The sequence below is a fragment of the Mesoplodon densirostris genome, chromosome 1 (assembly GCF_025265405.1).
Source record: "Mesoplodon densirostris isolate mMesDen1 chromosome 1, mMesDen1 primary haplotype, whole genome shotgun sequence".
NCBI lineage: Eukaryota > Metazoa > Chordata > Mammalia > Artiodactyla > Ziphiidae > Mesoplodon > Mesoplodon densirostris.
This window is the reverse complement of record NC_082661.1, coordinates 143,721,456-143,740,398: the sequence shown is the minus strand read 5'-3', so window position 1 is coordinate 143,740,398 and position 18,943 is coordinate 143,721,456. Positions and strand designations below refer to the sequence as shown.

The window sequence follows — 18,943 nt, the reverse complement described above, 5'->3', positions numbered from 1 at the left end:
AAGGAAACAAAAGATGAAAAACCTTACGCAAGTGTGAGGCTCTGTAGGATACATGACATGGTCTTTTGTCTTTCTGCTCACCCAGGCTAAATAAAAATGTCAAAAACTAGGGGAGTGTGGTGGGTTGAATGGTAGCCCCCCCAAGAGACATGTCTACATCCTAATCCCCATAACCAGCAAATGTTACCTTATTTGGAAAAATGATCTTAGCAGATGTGAAAAGCTAAGGACCTTGAGATGAAGAGATCATCTGGATTATCTGGGTGGGCCCTAAATCCAATGATAAGTGCCTTTATAAAAGACACACATGGACTTCTGGCCTCCAGAACCGTGAGAGGTTACGTTTCTGTTGCGGTAAGCCACCCAGTTTGTGATCACTTATAATGTCAGCCGAGGAAACTAATACAGGGAGTAAAAGTAGGGGAGGGATCAGATGGACTTAATAGAATCAATATCAAAGCCCAGAGCCTAGGAAATCCCTGCCTTCCACAGCCCCACACACTGAACAAGCAAGTGCCAAGGAGTTTCTGGGAGACAGGTTAGTCTGTGCATGTATATCACTGTGTCTAGGAGCTTTCTCAAGTTGTCTTTCTCATTACTATCTGGAGAGTACCCCACATTGATAGCAGCCAGCAAATAGCTTGCTGATGGCGGGCATGAATAATTCCTGTCTGTACCCACAGAGTTTGCTCAGCCTGCAACTGATCCATCCTGCTGGGGGACCTGTAATGAAGTAATGAAGGTGAGGGGGCAAAGCATCTACTCCTGTTGAAGGTAGAACTACATGGAACTAGCTCCAGATTGCCTACAGAGCAAGACAGTAGGAAACTACCCAGAACAACTCTGCTGCTGTTAGCCCCCTCAGGGCTACCTGATATTACCAGTTCCTGGGTCTTTGGGGTTTCTGCAGAGTAGTTAGCTTACTTCTTAGCTTTTACCACTGCTGTTTGGGATTCAGATTTTTCAAGGCTGAGAAGTCTGTTTTCCGCTGTCCAACTGCTTGCCAGTCCCCAAATTTTACTGATCTTGTCTCCTCCACTATTCTCTTGGTTCTAAAGCCTTTTAAAAAGTACTTTTTGACTTCCCTGGTGGCACAGTGGCTAAGAATCCACCTGCCAATGAAGGGGACAAGGGTTCGATCCCTGGTCCAGGAAGACCCACATGCCACGGAGCAACTAAGCCCATGCGCCACAACTACTGAGCCTGTGATCTAGAGCCCAAGAGCCACAATGACTGAGCCCACGTGCCACAACTACTGAAGCCCATGTGCCTAGAACCCATGCTCCACAAGAGAAACCACTGCAATGAGAAGCCCGCACACCACAACGAAGAGTAGCCCACACTCGCTGCAACTAGAGAAAGCCAGCGCACAGCAACGAAGACCCAATGCAGCCAATAAATAAATAAATAAATAAATAAATAAATAAATAAGAATCCACCTGCCAATGCCGGGGACACGGGTTTGAGCCCTGGTCCAGGAAGATCCCACATGCCGCAGAGCAACTGAGCTCATGCACCACAACTGCTGAGCCCGTGTGCAACAACTACTGAAGCCCGCGCACCTAGAGCCCATGCTCCGACCGCAATGAGAAGCTTGCACACCGCAACGAAGAGTAGCCCCCACTCGCCGCCAATAGAGAAAGCCCATGTGCAGCAACGAAGACCCAACACAGCCAAAAATAAATTAATTAATTAATGAAAGTACCTTTACTGTTATTTTAAAAGGATGAAGGAGGGAGGGAGGGCGAGAGGAAGGCTGAAGCTAATGTGTACATTTAATCTGCCATCTTTAATTAGAATGATGCAAAATTTTTATCTGAAGATTTGTACCTTGATTCAGTTCTGGAAAATTCTCAGCGATTATCTCTTCAAACATTGCTTCTTTGCTGAATTAGTTTTTCTCTTCCTACTGTAACAAGTCACCATAAACATAGCAGCTTAAGACAATACAAATTGATTATCTCATAGTTCTGTAGGTCAGAAGTCTAGGTAGGCCCTGCTGCCAAAATCAAAGAGTCAGTAGCCTGGCTTTTATCTCAAGGTAAGAGAATAAAGGAGGAAATCTGCTTCCACATTCACTTAGGTTGTTGGCAGGAATTCCGTTCCTTGTTCCTGGATGGCTGAGGTTCATGATTCTCTGTGGGCTCTTAGCCTCCCTCAGCTGTCCTAGGATCCCCGCATTCCTCATCACACTGCACCCTCCATCTTCAAACCCCCAACAGCCGTCAAGTCCTGCTCACACTTGTCTGTTTTTAAGGGTTTGTGCAACTGCATTGGGCCCACCTGGAATATCCAGGACAATCTCCCGGTTTCAAGGCCTTTAACGACCTTAATTATATCTGCAAAATCCCTCTTGCCATGTAATATAACATATTCATAGGTTCCAGAAATTGGGGTGTGGACACCTTTGTGGGGGGCATCTGCCTTTCCTAGCTCTGGGGCCTTCTTTGAGTCTCTCAAGCTATTATTTGTATTTCTTTCTTTCTTTCTTTCTTTTTTTTTTTTTGTGGTATGCGGCCCTGCCACTGCTGTGGCCTCTCCTGTTGTGGAGCACAGGCTCCGGACGCGCAGGCCCAGCGGCCATGGCTCACGGGCCCAGCCGCTCCGCGGCATGTAGGATCTTCCCAGACCGGGGCACGAACCCATGTCCCCTGCATCAGCAGGCGGACTCTCAACCACTGTGCCACCAGGGAAGCCCTATTATTTATATTTCTTAATTGCTTTCTAAATATATTTCTTTGCACTAGGTTCTAGGTAAATTTTCTAATTCTTTTCACTATATCTAATCTACAGTTCATCCCATGTAATGTAAAAAAAAATTTGATGACTGTATTTTTAATTTCCAATTTTTCTGATTGACTCCCTTTCATATGCATCTGTTCTTGTTTCATTTAACAATTCCTGTTCTTTCTAATGGTTGTTATTCCTTCCATCTATCTAGACCAGTGGTTCTCTACCAGGAGTGATTTATCCTCCCAAGGGACAGCTGGGAATGTCTGGAGAGATTTTTGGTTGTCACAACTTGGGGGATGCTACTGGCATCTAGTGGGTAGAAGCCAAGAATGTTATTAAACATTCTACAATACACAGGACAAGCCCTCTAAAACAAAGAATTATTCAGCCCAAAATGTCAAAAGTGTCAATGTCGAGAAATTTCGATCTAGATCACCTTACACATATTCATTTTAAAGGCTTCATCAGACTCTTTCATTTCATCTAGAGAGAATTCATGTTTTGATGTTTTACTTTGCTGGCTATTAGCCAACATTAGCATTAGATTTCTTCATTGTTTTTGGTTTGTAAGCGCACTTTCAGTGAAAGGTTATTTTTTTTTTCTCTCTGCTTCTGGCTCTCCATCCCCCCAGTTATCAGTTTTGAGAGTGGCCCCAACAGGATTGCCCCACAATTCATAAAACAACTTATTAAAGCACGTGGGAAAACAGACAAGGCACACACAGTGAAAACGGTTAGAGCAATATATGAATGGGTACAAAGTATTCACAACCCACAGAGCAGTTAGGTGATACCCAAAGATTAGGTACATTTTCAGAATGGAAGTCCTACTTGGGAGAGTAGTAAATAGAAAGGAGGAAATGAGCTCCTCTCTGATCATCTAGAAGTTTTCACGTGAGAAATGGAATTCTAGGATTTGACCATGTGTTTTCTATATATGAGCAGTTGATTTAAATGTGATTTCATTCACAAATGTTTACTGTGGTCGGTGCCAGAGAAACTAGCTGAGTAAAATAATCTTGACTCAAGGAATTCAAAATTGGAGGAGGCAGGGAGAGACATATAAACAAATAATTACATTTTGACGGGATGAGTTATAACTCACTGGATCAAAACATAGTGATATTATACTCATCATAATGGGATGAATATAATATAAGGGTCTACACATCGGGGACATGGGTGTGGGTGGTTCTCAGGGAAAATTGCACAGACAACTGGCTATTTAAGCTGGAGTTTACGTGGTGAGTAGACGTCCCCTTAGCGGGTGAAGGCTAATCCGCAGCAGGGACCAGGGTTGGGCAGGGTTTTAACCCCGCGTCCAGAAGGTTAAGGCACACGGCGGAGAGGATGACACCGTCTCTGGCGCCCGCTGAGGTTCGAGGTTCGCCGGCCGCTAGGGGGTGCCGCGGCCTCGCGCCGTGCGGGCCGTTGCGTTTCCGGGCCGGGCCTAGCGCCGCCATCGCTGTCGGGCGCGTCCCCGCCGCGCCCGGCGAAAAGAGTGCCGCTCCCGTTACCGAGGCAACCGCGGCGCCTCCTCCGCGCCGGCCCAGATAGTCTCTCCGCGCCATTTTCAAACTGTCCTGGAGCTAGAACCGGTGTCTGTGGCGGAAGGAGCCAGCAAGGGAGGCGAGGCGCGAGGAAGAATGCGACCGCAGGCGGAGGGAGCAGCGGCCGGGGCTGCGAGTGAGCGCGGCGCGGGGTGGGAGGGCCGGGCTGGGCGGTGCCTCCGCCTCCCGGGCGGTCCCGGCGGGCCGGGCCGGGGCGCTGCCGGGAGGGAGGCCGCGCGGCCTCGGGAGGAAGTGGGGCCCGGGCGGGCTGGCGGACGGGGCGCGGAGACTCCCCGCCGCCCCGCTGCTGACACCCCTTCCCTTCAACACCCGACTGCGGAGCTGCGGCCCGGAGGTCGGCCTGGGGCCGCGGGAGCCCCCTGTTTCCTCCTACCCCTCTCGCCGCGAGCGTCTGTGCGGCCCCCGCGGACCCGCCTCCTACTGACTGATGGGTTGATTTAAAAGTTAAAATGCTCTTTTCGTATAAGAATCATACAGGCTCTTTGTAAAAACAAAAGTGCCCAAAAGCGTAGGACGAGAGTCGTTTATTAACCCTTGTCCGGCACCTTAGTAAACATCCCCTCTTGCTTCCACTCTCTGAAATGAGTGAGGATTCCCGAGGTAAACTCAGTTAAGGTTGGTTTTGGGGTTTGTTTTGTTTTGTTTTGTTTGGCCCCTGTGCATATGTACGCACAGGATATTTTTGTAAAAATAAGATGTACTGGCTTTCAGACGTCAACCCCCCAGAGTTAAGCAAGTGGCTGCTTCTAAACACGTATGCGTGGAGGACCTCCCAACCTTACCTTTTATGTAGTTTTGCTAGCAGTTTTCAGTATAGCCACAGTGTTTGGATAATGGAGATTGGGGTGGTGGTGGAGGACAGCAGCCTATGGGTGGGGAAGGCCTAATACGTGTTTTTTGTCCTTGTTGGGAGGATTTTAATCTTTTTCATCTGTCCTGTGTGTAGATGATTTTTTGATTCATATTCATATTCTCCCTCTCTCTCAGAAGGATGTGAGGAAGTATTATTTCTGGGTAACCAAAGTGGGTACCAGACAAAATGGAGACACGTTTGAATGTTGAGGCCCTACTAGTTCTTGATTTGACAGGTGCATTTCTGATGTCTCCAGGACTTTTTCTAGAGCACCCTGCATCAGTCAGGTCCCTCTTGTGGAAGGAACCTAGAAAGAACCTAGCATAGAATGGGGACGCCATTCAAAGAAAAGGCTAGCAAGAGTGTGGAGAAGGAAAGATTTGTAGAAAGGAGTAATCAAGGAGAGGTACTATTTTAGGAGTGATTTGGTAAGTTGAGGCAGCATAGTACAGAAACCAGAGTGCTGGATCAGGACCCAGGGGACCTGAATGCCCACCTACTTCGTGGCCTTGTGGTTTGGGAAAATAGTTACTCTCTATTTATTTATTTATTGGCTGCCTTGGATCTTCATTGCTGCGCGCGGGCTTTCTCTAGTTGTGGAGCGGGGGCTTTCTCTAGTTGCGGAGCAGGGGCTGCTCTTTGTTGTGGTGCGTGGGCTTCTCTTGTTGCGGAGCACGGGCTCAGTAGTTGTGGCTCGTAGGCTCAGTAGTTGTGGCGCGCGGGCGTCGTTGCTCTGCGTCATGTGGGATCTTCCCGGACTGGGGCTCGAACCTGTGTCCCCTGCATTGGCAGGCGGATTCTTAACCACTGCGCCACCAGGGAAGTCCCAAAAGTTACTCTCTTGAGGCAGCCTTACCTCATCTTTGAACAGGGAGGGTGTCCTTCACCCTGTCTCCCTCACAGGGTAGTTGTGAGGATCAAATTTTGCATGTATTCATATACTTGCATGTTTTATAAATTGTGAACAGTAGAGATGTAAAACAAAGTTTTTATTTGGTTTAGAAATATGAGTATTAGGACCATATTTACCTGGCCAAGTTAGAAAAGAGCACATTTTTCTAAAGAAGTGATCTTTGGATGACTCCATTTTAGGGCAGGTTGATAGATAATATATTCATAAATATTTAAAAAGACAAGGATAAAAACATGTACAGAGATACTTATGCGTTTGTGTCTTTTTTTTTTTTCTAATCTAAGTAAAATTTACATGGTGAAATGCACAGATCTTAAGTGTGCTGTTTGAAAAGCTTTGATAAATGTATACACTGGTGTGATGTCTGTCCCCATCAACACAATATTTACATTACCCCAGAAAGCTCCCTTGTAACCCTACCAGTCAGGCTCCACCCGCACCCCCATAGCCCTAGGCCACTGCTGTTCTAATTTCTGTGCATATAGTTTAATTTTGCCTGTTCTTGAACTTCATATAAATGGAATCATACAGTATATGTATCTTATGTAACTTACCGTTCCTCTATTGATGGATAAATAGGTTGTTTCCAGTTTGGGGCTATTATGAATAAAGCTGCTTCAAATATTCTTGTAGAGTCTCTTTGTAGATGCTTATTTTCATTTCCTTGAGTAAATACCTTGGAATAGAATTAGAGAGTCATAGGATAGAAGTATGTTTAACTTTATAAGAAGCTACCAGGCTTTTTCCACAGAGATTTTACACTCCTATCAGCAATGTGAAGATGCCTGTTACTCCAAGTCCTTGACGACATTTGGTATTGTACCTTTAATTTTAGCCATTCTAGTATGGGCATAATTGTATCTCATTATGGTTTCAATTTCCCTGATGTCTAATGGTATTAAGCAACTTTTCATATGATTATTCCCATTCAGATAACTTTTGCAAATCTTAGCCCATTTTCTTATTGGGTTGTCTTTATTATTGAATTGTAAGAGTTCTTTCTGTATCCCATATACAAATCCTTTGTTAGATATTATGAATATTTTTCTCCTACTCTTTTGTTTTTGTTTGTCATATAAAAGGGCATATTTTGATGAGCAGACTTTTTAATTTAAAGAAATCCAATTTATCAAGTTTTTCCTTTGTATTTAGTGCTGTTAAAAGAGGCTTTTCTAAGTATTCTCTGCCTGTCTCAGGCTTGGGAAATTTTTTTTTTTTCCTAGAAGCTTTATTGTTTTAACTTTTTTTAAAAAAAAATTATTTATTTATTTTTGGCTGCATTGGGTCTTCGTTGCTGCGCACGGGCTTTCTCTAGTTGCAGCAAGTGGGGGCTACTCTTCGTTGTGGTGCGCGGGCTTCTCGTTGCGGTGGTTTCTCTTTGTTGCAAAGCACGGGCTCTAGGCGTACAGGCTTCAGTAGTTGTGGCACAGGGGTTTAGTTGCTCCGCGGCATGTGGGATCTTCCTGGACCAGGGCTCGAACCCATGGGCCCTGCATTGGCAGACGGATTCTTAACGACTGCACCACCAGGGAAGTCCCTGTTTTAACTTTTCCGTGTAGGTTTATGAGGAGATGTTTATTTTAATGCAGCAACATGAATATCATAAACATTGGATTTAAATCAATCTAAATATTCCAGAAGACTGCCTACCTGAAAAGAAACAAAGAATAATTGCTTCATATTAAAAGATTCTTTTCTTCTTAATGTGAAACAATAATAATAGCTGATAATAGAATGACGATGTTTCATTCTTTTCTTTTAGGATTTTAATTTTTGGAAATGAATAAAACTAGTTTGGAAGACAAGATGACTACAGCTGCAGAAAGAAAATATATTAATATTAGGAAAAGATTGGATCAGTTGGGATACCGCCAGACTCTGACAGTGGAGTGTTTACCTTTGGTAGAAAAACTTTTCAGGTAAAGATGAAAATACAGTTCTAAACCTGTGTGATCCTTAATCCCATTTATCTAGTTTCTGATTGAACTTTATCCTTCAGTAGAGAAATGGGTAGATGTTTTTAAACTCCTTAAGTCATCTGAAGTTTCTCTATTCTTCGATTCTACTCTGCTGTCATCAATTCAGGCCCTCCACATTGCAAAACTCTAGGGTCACCATTCACACTATACTATTCAGAGTGAATGTTTCTGCAGGTTTTGTCTGTGAGTAAAAGTACAATTTTTAATGTGATTTTCTGATCTGGTTGGGAGTTGTGTAACTGCTTTATTCACTGGTCTTTATTTTTTTATTGAAATATAGTTGACATTATGTTAGTCACTGGTCTCTAATTACTATTACATTTATAATGTTTCTCTAATGTGGTTGACCATGACTTTAGCTGTTACTTGTTACTTTAACTGTTACTTTAACTGAAAGAGTCTTTGTGATTTTTGTTCTTTTCCGCATGAATTCTATTACTGTGATTTGAGACTAGAGCAGTGAAGTGGCCTAGGAAGCTTTTGCAGTAGGACTATAAGTGATGATGATGGAAAGGAGAGAATGGATGAAAGATACTTTATGGTCTTTAGCATGGCCTGCAGAATCCTTCATGATCTAGTACTAGATCGTCAATTCGGAGTTATAGGGTAGAAGTATATTTAACTTTTCAGGAAACACAAACTTTTTCCACAGTAATTTTATACTCGTACACCTTCATCTCCCATGTATTAACCACCTGAAGCTCCTAAACATGTGTTCACTTTCTCCCTTGGTCTCTCCATATGCTATTCTATCTGCCTATAAAGTCCCTTTCTCCTCTCCCTCCTGCCTTGCCCTTATGTTCAGTTAGCCATATGGCCTGCAGGACTCTGTCACATCTGCTGCATGTTATTAGCTATTATCATTGTTGGAAACTTGTTTTATCTTCCCGATAGAATGCAAACTCCATGAAACTAGAGACTGACTTTATAACTGGCATACCTAGAACAGGCTGAACACATTGTTGGCACTGAAATATTTGTTGAGGTTATCACATAGTATTATAACTTTTGACAAATTGTTAGTAGAATATAAGATCTGTGATAGTGGGTTCTTTACCATGTCTCCTGCTCAGTAAATGTTGATGGAGTGAATATTCCACTGGTCTATGTTCTTAGAGGTCGGGAACTGACTCATTATTTGTTGCGTCCCTGACACAGCATATAGCAGGCATTCAGTAAATGTTTGCTGAATGAACAAATAAGTTTCACAGATTCCACAGGATCAGGTGACTAATTAGACATGGCGGGGGTGAGTTAGAGGGGAGATTGAAAGATGATTCTGCCTGTGTGTATATGTTTCATAACTTTTAATTAATCCTGTTTTGGGACTTCACTCGTGGCTGAGTGGTTAAGGATCCACCTGCCAATGCAGGGGACACAGGTTCGATCCCTGGTCTGGGAAGATCCCACATGCCGCGGAGTGACTGAGCCCACGGGCCGTAACTACTGAGCCCACCCTCTAGAGCCCGCGGGCCATAACTGCTGAGCCCACGTGCCACAACTACTGAAGCCCACGTGCCTAGGGCCCGTGCACCACAACAAAGAGTAGCCCCTGCTCGCCGCAACTAGTGAAAGCCTGTGCACAGCAACGAAGACCCAATGCAGCCAAAAATAAAATAAATTTATATTAAAAAAAAATCTTTAATCCTGTCTTGAGAAATTTTTGAGTACTTCCTGGTACCTTGAAAGACTTCTAGTGTTTGTTTTTGTTTGTTTGTTTTTAGATTTGAGCTCACTTAACATTTATTTTAAATCTTTTTACAAATATGTTTTTAGTTATTAAAAGTTAATGGAATGTTTCCTTGTATTTACATTTTCTGTTCTTGAATATTAGTGATCTAGTTCATACAACAGAAAGTCTTCGGAAATCAAAATTATCTTCTGTGAAAGCTGAAAAAGAAAGTGCCAATTCTGATTTTGTATTGGAACCTTATAAACTTGAAAATGCAAGATTGAATAAGGAAAATAATGAATTATACCTGGAATTAATGAAACTGAGGGAACAATCAGGCCAACACATTAAAGGTAAAATTTTGTGATTTTTAAAATGCAATATTTTTGCCCTTTTCATTTTATATGTAAGAAAGCCTAGTCCACCTTTAAAACTGTTGATTAGAAAATGTGATAGTCATCCTATTGACACCTCTTGAAATATTGTAGGGTGTGTTGAAGAGTTTCCAAGAAGGAAAGTAAGTTTGCATTCCATAACTGTATTCATTTTTACTTTATGTGGATTAAATTTTTAGAATTAAAATTGCTGTAGAGGGCCCTCCCTGGTGGCACAGTGGTTAAGAATCCACTTGCCAATACAGGGGACATGGGTTTGAGCCCTGGTCCGGGAAGATCCCACATGCCACAGAGCAACTAAGCCCGTGGACCACAACTACTGAGCCTGTGCTCTAGAGCCCGTGAGCCACAACTACCGAGCCCATATGCCACAACTACTGAAGCCCACGTGCCACAACTGCTGAAGCCTCTGTGCCTAGAGCCCATGCTGTGCAACAAGAGAAGCCCACACACCACAACAAAGAGTAGCCCCCGCTCGCTGCAACTAGAGAAAAGCCCGCACGCAGCAACAAAGACCCAGTGCAGCCATAAATAAATAAATAAATAAGTTTTGTTTTTTTTAAATTGCTGTAGAAAATATTAAATGCTGGTACTGAAGAAATGTTCTTGAAATAACTTTTGTTTTTCTCTTACTGAGAGAAAGCCATGTATCTGTCGTTCTGATTCTTTAATATCCCGTCTTTGATCTGGAAGGTAGAATTAGAATGATTTCAAAGATACTGGGCAAAGGGTAATTATATGGCTAACTTATTATAAAATCTTCTTATATTCAAAGGAAGCCCTGTCTGATACCTGGCGTGAATTCATACTCCCTTAGCTTCATATTCAATTTACTGGATCAAAAGCCATGATTTATATTAGGCTCATACCACAGAAGAAAAATATAATTCCTTTTTGTGCTTAGTGACTTATTTGCAGTTTCTTAACAGTGGTAGAAAAGGTATAGCCTTTCTAACAAAGCATACATGAGAATCAGGTGGAGCCTTTCAATTTACTATGACTTTTTGTATTTGTGAAATGGAAGAATTTCTAGATTGTAAAATACTCTTTGAATCTTCTTCATTTTAAGAGTTGAAAACCACATTGAAAAAGTGTGCACGTGAAACAGCTGATCTGAAATTTCTAAATAATCAATATGTTCATAAACTCAAACTTTTGGAGAAAGAGAGTAAAGCTAAGAATGAAAAAATTCAACAACTTCAAGAAAAGAATTGGCAAGCTATAGTACAAACCCCAGGTGAGTCTGTTCCCTCTCAAAACAAATTGTACGCATGTAATATTTTAAAGATACTAGAACTGTTGACTGAAATGGGACTTTGGATTTTCATGCTTAGACTTTAGTATTTGAAAAGATGTACTTGGCTAGTCACAAAAACTTTTAAATTTATTTCTGAAGATCCAGCTTATATTCTATACATGTGCTTAGAAATTTATGTAATAATAACTTCTTAGATACAAGTAGTCTGGCTTCAGTGCCCAGAGTTTTATTTCCTTAATCATTAATTTAAATTCTTTTTTCTATTATTTTTATCATTATTATTATTTCAGTTATAAAAGTAATTCATACTCATTAAAGAATTTGGAAATGATGTACTTTCTTATTTCTTAGTTTATTTTACTCTTTTTTAGCTTTATGCTCAGTAGTTCTGAAGCAAGAAAAAAGACATGTTGGGGTATATGCAGAGCTGGTGGTTGTCTGGGCATAAAGTCAGTGGAACAATCTCCAGTACTAGTAACCAGATCATTGAGATGTCTAAACCGTGGGATTAAGATTATGGAAGTAAGTGAGGTGTAGGAAAGGGCTGAATTATGAGACTAGGTAGAGACTTAAGTAATTTGGTCAGAATGAAGATTGCCATCAGAAGAGAGTTGAAGAGCTGGGCACTGGCATAGTTCTAACCAGTGACAAAGTCCAGGCGTAATCATGTTATTGTGTGCCTATAGCTGAGTGAAGAGGAGACTCATGAGAGTTGAGGAATTGTGAACCGAGGGGTCAGGGTCGGGGAGGAATCAGTGGGACTTGAAATGGCAGGAAATGAGATGGAGAGGGAGGACCATGAGCCAAAGGCAGAAAAGATGGAGAAATGTGGGAGAAGATCTCAGAAGTACCTAGAAGATTAAGAGAACAAAAAAGAGGATAGATTTTCTGAGAAAAGAGTGGGACAGAGGGCTTCCCTGGTGGCGCAGTGGTTGAGAGTCCGCCTGCCGATGCAGGGGACACGGGTTCGTGCCCCGGTCTGGGAAGATCCCACATGCCGTGGAGCGGCCAGGCCCGTGAGCCATGGCCGCTGAGCCTGCGCGTCCGGAGCCTGTGCTCCACAACGGGAGAGGCCACAACAGTGAGAGGCCCGCATACCACACACACACAAAAAAAAGAGTGGGACAGATTCAAGAGAGATTTAGGAGGTGTAACCTCTAAAATTTAGTGACTGAATGTTGTAGACTTGGGAAGTAGAGGAATTCCTAAATTTCTGTTTGAAGGGAATGAGTGGGTGGATGATGGTAGTATTTCTTAAGATAGAGAATGTGGAAAGCAGAACAGGAGTCCACCCTCCACAAAGGGTGTGTTGAGTATGTTATACCTACAGGACATTCACACAGATTTCTAGTATACAGTGGGATATGTAGATCTGTTCTCAGCAGTATGATCCCAGATGGAGATTCACATTTGGGAATCATTGGAATTTCATGAGAATTGAAGCTCTGAATGTGGTAGGAATTATCTAATAAGATTATGTAGACTGGAAAGAGAGAACCAAAGACAGACCCTAGGAAAATGGGCATTTAAGGCACAGGTGGAAGAAGAGGGTCTTTGAAAGAAACTGAGGAGCAACCAAGGAGGAAAACCAGGAGATAAGGGAAGAAGAAAATGGTTTACCTGTTCAGGTGTGTATACAAGCAGGTAATTTAAATACTTTTGACCCAGTTTCTTCATCCTCAAAACAAAAGATTAGGAGTATAAAAAATTTGTTAGGATTCTAATGAAGACAAAGTTGAGAGTTATGTTTGTTCTTTGTGAGGGTCAATTAGTTTTTCAAGTACATGTCTAATCTTGGCCAGATACTGGAAAAGGTAAATTATCCATGTGGCTTGGACCAAGGCAGGATATATCTAACCATAAAAATAAATTACTCCTGCTGGTTTTAAGGATAATTGAGACAATTTACTAATTAAGAAATTATACTAATTCAGGGTATACATTCCGCTATATACTAATTTTGCTTCTTAAAGTTTCAGTTATCTTCTCCTTTGGCATTGCTTAATAAGCATGTTTATTTTAGTTATCACTACCTTAAGCTCCTCGTTTGACAGTTTTCTGCTGCTGATTTCTTGAGCTCATAATAGCGAATACCACAAGGCACACTCAACTTTTAATCTTGCCGAAGTCTGGTCCTCATCTCCTGGAGGAACAGATTAAATCTGGGCATATGTACCAAGCATGCAGAAAATAGAGCTTATTTTATAACCATATCTTGTTGAGGTTTTCAGGAATGCATTGTTTAAAGATCAGGTGGGTATTTATATATAAGGGAGAAAACATTTTATCAGTATGTAATATGAGCTAGAGACACACTTTATAACTAAAAGGCTAACCTTCTGAAATATTTAATTCTAAGACAGTGTTTTGTTTTACATTTTTTTTTTTTGAAATACACATTTGCTTTTTTTAGGTGGCAAGAAAAGAAGTATTGCTTTCAGGCGCCAGCGTATGCAAATTGACGAACCAGTCCCTCCCTCTGAAGTCAGTTCTTATCCAGTTCCTCAGCCAGATGACCCTTACATTGCAGACCTCCTGCAAGTGGCTGATAACAGGTGCATTAAATAATTCTTTGTTGGCTTTAGTTAATTGATCACTTGGTTCGCCTTCAGTTTCTTCATAGTAGGGCTTCTGTCTTCTTAACTAGCATATCTCTGGTGCCTAGCACAGAACTTTGTACAAGCACTCAGTAAATGCTTTCTGAGTGTATTCTGAATATAGAAGGTTTTTACTTGTTTTGAAACTTTTGATTTCAAAGAGATCATATATCTGATGTTTCTGTCCATATTTGATTTAAAACAATTTAGTGCCATCTAGAGCCTATTTCAGTAGAGTTGCTTTGACATTTAGTTTCATCACCCAGTAAATCTTTTACAGACTCTTTATTACTTCAGATTTTTGTCAAATACCAGTAGACATGAGTAGACTTGTAACTGGCTTTGAAATTCTGCTTCATGATTCTCTAGCTCTATATGTTGATATTTCCTTAAATTGGAATCAGATATAAATTGTTTTAATTAAAACTTCATTAAGCTGTCTGGAAAAGGCACTATGTAACTGTTCTGGGGATGTAAAGATGAATAAGGTGGTGTTGCAGCTTTTTAGAAGCTTATAACCCAGTATAATAAAGATGAGACAAGGGAAATACACAAAATGCCATTAAGAAAATTGTAAGAGGTACAGAGGAGTGAGAGAGCACTAGTGACAGCCTCTGTGGTCTTAGCTGCAGAAACAGTTTAAAATACAGAACACACTAGGGGAAATGGTTAGTGCAGTTAGCTTTTTACTTTGTAGGTTATGCAGAGAATATGGGGGAGTTTTCTACTTTATTAATCACAATATAGCAAAAAAAAAAAAAAGACATTGATTGAGGGACTAATTAGGATCTTTTAGCTCAGTTCTTCTCACACAGTATTATGTACCTGTATTTATATAGTTATCTGACCTTACCCATGAAATATCTTGTGTTTCGTTTTTCTGGTACAGTTATAATCTGGGGCTTAGACAATGTGTTAGTATTATGCAAGAAGTTTTTGGGGGCTACATGTGTTATCATTTTCTGTCTTTTTCTTTCACCTTAACATTCTTCTTCATTCCTCTTTTCTATCAAACCATCATAGGTAGCATTAGTCTCTGGATTATCTTGTTTGTTTTAATTTGCATGTGCACATTTAACTGTATTCAGAGTCATTTGTGCATATATAAGTGTGGTTGCATACATACTCCTCTCCTACACCTAGATTAGTAGGAAATGTTGGTTCCAGTAATGGTAGGGACGAGCAGTGTTTAGCCTTACTCACCTTACTGCGTGGAAAATCTCTCTTAAAAGCAGACCTGGCTTCAGGCTTTATTTTTCCAGTATGCAAGTGGTTGTGTCATATTTATGTTAATGCATGGCAAAGTTTGATGTAAAACAAATACATTTGGGCAGTTGCAGAATTCAGATAATTTAGACAAATCTTGTTTCTCTTAGAATTAACGAGTTCTGGAAAGAAGTAGGTTTTTTGCTGTAGTTACCTGGAAAATAGTAGTATTTCTCAATATTTTTCTTTTTTCTAGGATCGCAGGATAGTTCATTAGAAAATACAGGGTCATGTAGGATCCCTTATTTCACTTTATAATATTGTGAATTTTGGACTAGACGCTTAGTTCCCTGAACCTGAGAATTGGCAACTGTACCTGGAAGAGTTGTCCTGAGGATCAAAATGCAGTAGTAGGCATAATGTATCTGAGTTTCAAATTATTTACCACTCAATTTTTTATCTATTCTTGGAAAATTAAATCTGCAAGATGATGTACTCTACGCTGTGGCTTTGGAACCCTTTGGCACAGCACCTCTAACCTCACTGAGAAACAAAAAGTAGAGGGTTTTTAAGAGAAGGCATCTAGTTTCAAGTTTCACTTCTTGTTATTTTGTATTTCTTAACAAAAGTATATTGACATTAGTTATAAATGTGTTTCAGAATTCAAGAACTTCAGCAAGAAGTCTACCAGTTACAAGAAAAGTCAGCAGTGATGGAAAGTGGACTGAAAGATTATAACAAGCAGGTAGGATTTTTATTTATTTGCATAGTAGGTGTGATTGTAAGTGAAATTAAGTTATATTTGATATTACCGATACTGAGTTTTTAATACAGTTCTTCTTTTTCATAAATTTGTTAATATTTAGAATTAATAGATGGAATGGCTTAGATGGCTTCAGGGCATTCAGTCCATTCCCTTCATTATGCATGGAGGTGAATAGTAGTTTTTTGTTTTGTTTTGATTTTTTAAGGTGAATCATCTGTCTCCCCAAATATAATGATATTAACTATTTGCATCTCAGGAGGTATTTTATTAAAGTGTGTTATGCTTTGTAATAGTATTTTAAATAATTTTTTTTTTATTAAATCAGTTATACATATACATATGTTCCCATATCCCCTCCCTTTTGCCTCTCCCTCCCACCCTCCCTATCCCACCCCTCCAGGCGGTCCTCCCTGTGCTATGCGGCTGCTTCCCACTAGCTATCTACCTCACGTTTGGTAGTGTATATATGTCCATGCCGCTCTTTCACTTTGTCACAGCTTACCCTTCCCCCTCCCCATATCCTCAAGTACATTCTTTAGTAGGTCTGTGTCTTTATTCCTGTCTTACCGCTATGTTCTTCAAGTGTGTTATGCTTTGTAATGGTATTTTAAATAATTTTTTAATCTTACTATAGATTTTGTCATTTTGAATATAAGGCTCTTTGAAAGTTACTTTTCTGTGTTGCCGTATTTGTTGCATGTTTTTGCTACAAGCACTAGTACCCCATAACACAGTTTTCTGAAGAAGCAGGGGAATTAATAGATGCAGAGTTAGATTATAACTTTAACAAGCTTTGTTCTTTCGTACTTTCTGTTGATGTCTTGGCTAAATTCTGACTTGGATAATTATAGGCTTTCTTTCTTAACATGCTTACTGAAGTTTAAATTGGGTAACATGTTTTTCATTTTCTGCACATGACTACGTTTTTTTGGAGTGAAGAAATCTGCACATACAAATATAGATGTGACTTATGTGTTGGTGTAACTGTTAAGTTTATAAAGTACTTTGAAGATTACTTGGATAAAATGGAGTTAAAAGGAATTGTTATAATGTCAACCAAAAAACTTACTTCATGGAGAGATGTTGAAGATATCAAATATGCACATGAGATGAATTGTATTGATATTTTTCAGTTTATATTCAGTCATTCTTTCATCATATTTTTTTCCAAGTACTTTATGAACATAAACTGACCAATCTTTACTATCTCTGCATGAGGTGGCTGGGGTGTTTGGAGAAAATAACCTGACCATTCTGATTGAAACCACCAATTTATTGTGGTTATCAATCTTGATTGAGTCCACTCTGTTCCCTATCAGTTTTTTTTCTTTTTTTGCTTGGACTTGTTCTGTTTTTCTCAGCATATATTCCAGATTTTACTGTTCTCTTCAAGCTCTTTCCCTGGCCTATAAGACCCTCCTTCTCAGGATATCAACTTTTTTTCAATTTCCTATCTCTACCCCTTTAAAATGAGCAATATTCACACTCAGGCTCTCCTTAAGACTTAGTGGGTAGGGTGGTGCTTCTTCCTGTTTAAGGTTTAGTCTTTCTGCCTGTGCACTTGGCCCCATTCCCTCTCTTCTCCTTAGGATATTGCTTTAATCAGTTATTCTTTAACAAGCTTACATGGCCGCTTTACAATTATAAATTTTTTAGTCTTCTTAACAGTCCGGTGAGGAGCATCACTAATATCCCTTTAAAAATCGCTTTTAACTACTTTTCCCTCTTGCTAATTAATGTCTTCTCCCTCATAAGTACTTCTCTAAAGAGTATCTTATTCTTCTTTCTCTGCTTCTTCACCTCCTGTTCACTCCGTAACCTTTTGCAGTCTGGCTTCTGTCCCACACTTTATAAATTGATCTACTAATTGATACCACTGACATTAATTGCTACCTCCAGAAGGATACTTTAAGTCTTCATTTTCGTGACCCACTCTGAGGTATTTGACATCATTCATAATTTTTCTCTGAAACTCATCCATGGCTTCATTTTCTTTTGGTTTTCCTTTTCTTGCTTTTTTTTTTTTAACCTCTTACAATATCTTCTTTGCTTTTTTCCTTTGCCTGCTCCCTAAAATAGCACTGTTTCTCAAGATTCTGTCTTTGACTCCGTCTCCTCTCCCTCTGTGTTTTCTCAAATAGTCTCATCCATTCTCTTAGTTTATTACCTGAATACTGATGACTCCCCAGTGTCTCAGGCTCAAACCTCTCTGCTGAGGTCCAGACCCATACACCCAACTTGACATGGGGCAATTCCACTTGGATGAATGCTCTCTGTACACATATGCCTAGTACTGAACTTGCCAACATCTGTCTCAAATCTCTTTTTCCTCCTATATTCTCTACTTTGGTTGGAAGCATCAGCATTTGCCCAAGCCAACATTCTGTAGTCTTTCTAGATCTCATTCTCCTCCTGTCACACACCACTCACCATGCTCTGTCAGTTCTGAGTGCTTCTTAAACTCACTACTTCTGCTCTGCCCTATCCCACTGGCCCTAGTCATCTCTCATATATTCCTACAAGAAAGAGGTCTTCCTGCCTCTGGTCTTATTCTTATCAAATTCATCCTTTAGTCCAGAGTAATATTTCTCCCACTGGAGTATTCAGTGCTTATCATAATTAGTTCCTGCCTAATTCTTCAGACTCATCTCCACCTATTAGTTTCCTCGCACATTACAGTACAGTCATACTGAGTCATTTCTGCTCCCTCAAACATATCGTGTTGCTTTATGCTTCTCTGTCACTGCCTGGAACATCCCTCCTTTCTTCTCTACCTAGCATCATTAATAAGTTTTTTAGACTTGTTTATTTGATAAGCCCTTCATTAATTTCGATAGACATGACTATATTATGGAGTCTAAATCACTTTATTCCCTTGACTACTTTGGTACCATATACCTATTTCTATTTTTCTACCATTGAATAACATATTAAAGCAATTATTGGTTAGCTTGCTTGCTTTTCCTGTAAAGCTGTGTGTTCCTGAAAGTAAGGGACTGT

At 40.5% G+C, this 18,943-nt stretch overlaps 1 protein-coding gene across 9 annotated transcripts in view; it reads left to right on the top strand.

Annotated features, from left to right (window-relative positions):
- Positions 1 to 4,187: 4,187 nt before the first annotated feature.
- CEP135 (centrosomal protein 135) overlaps positions 4,188 to 18,943 on the top strand; it is an 87,857-nt gene continuing 73,101 nt past the window's right edge. For 8 of the 9 annotated variants that reach the window (XM_060109370.1, XM_060109379.1, XM_060109396.1 and 5 more), the window contains exons 1-6: positions 4,188 to 4,419; positions 7,833 to 7,989; positions 9,884 to 10,074; positions 11,186 to 11,353; positions 13,788 to 13,929; positions 15,838 to 15,922. In XM_060109370.1, coding sequence (XP_059965353.1) covers positions 7,850 to 7,989; positions 9,884 to 10,074; positions 11,186 to 11,353; positions 13,788 to 13,929; positions 15,838 to 15,922 — 726 coding nt within the window. In that variant the 5' untranslated portion in view covers positions 4,188 to 4,419; positions 7,833 to 7,849. Of the gene's footprint in view, positions 4,420 to 4,855; positions 4,920 to 7,832; positions 7,990 to 9,883; positions 10,075 to 11,185; positions 11,354 to 13,787; positions 13,930 to 15,837; positions 15,923 to 18,943 lie in introns of those variants that run through there. The other variant, XM_060109389.1, reaches the window with a different exon arrangement.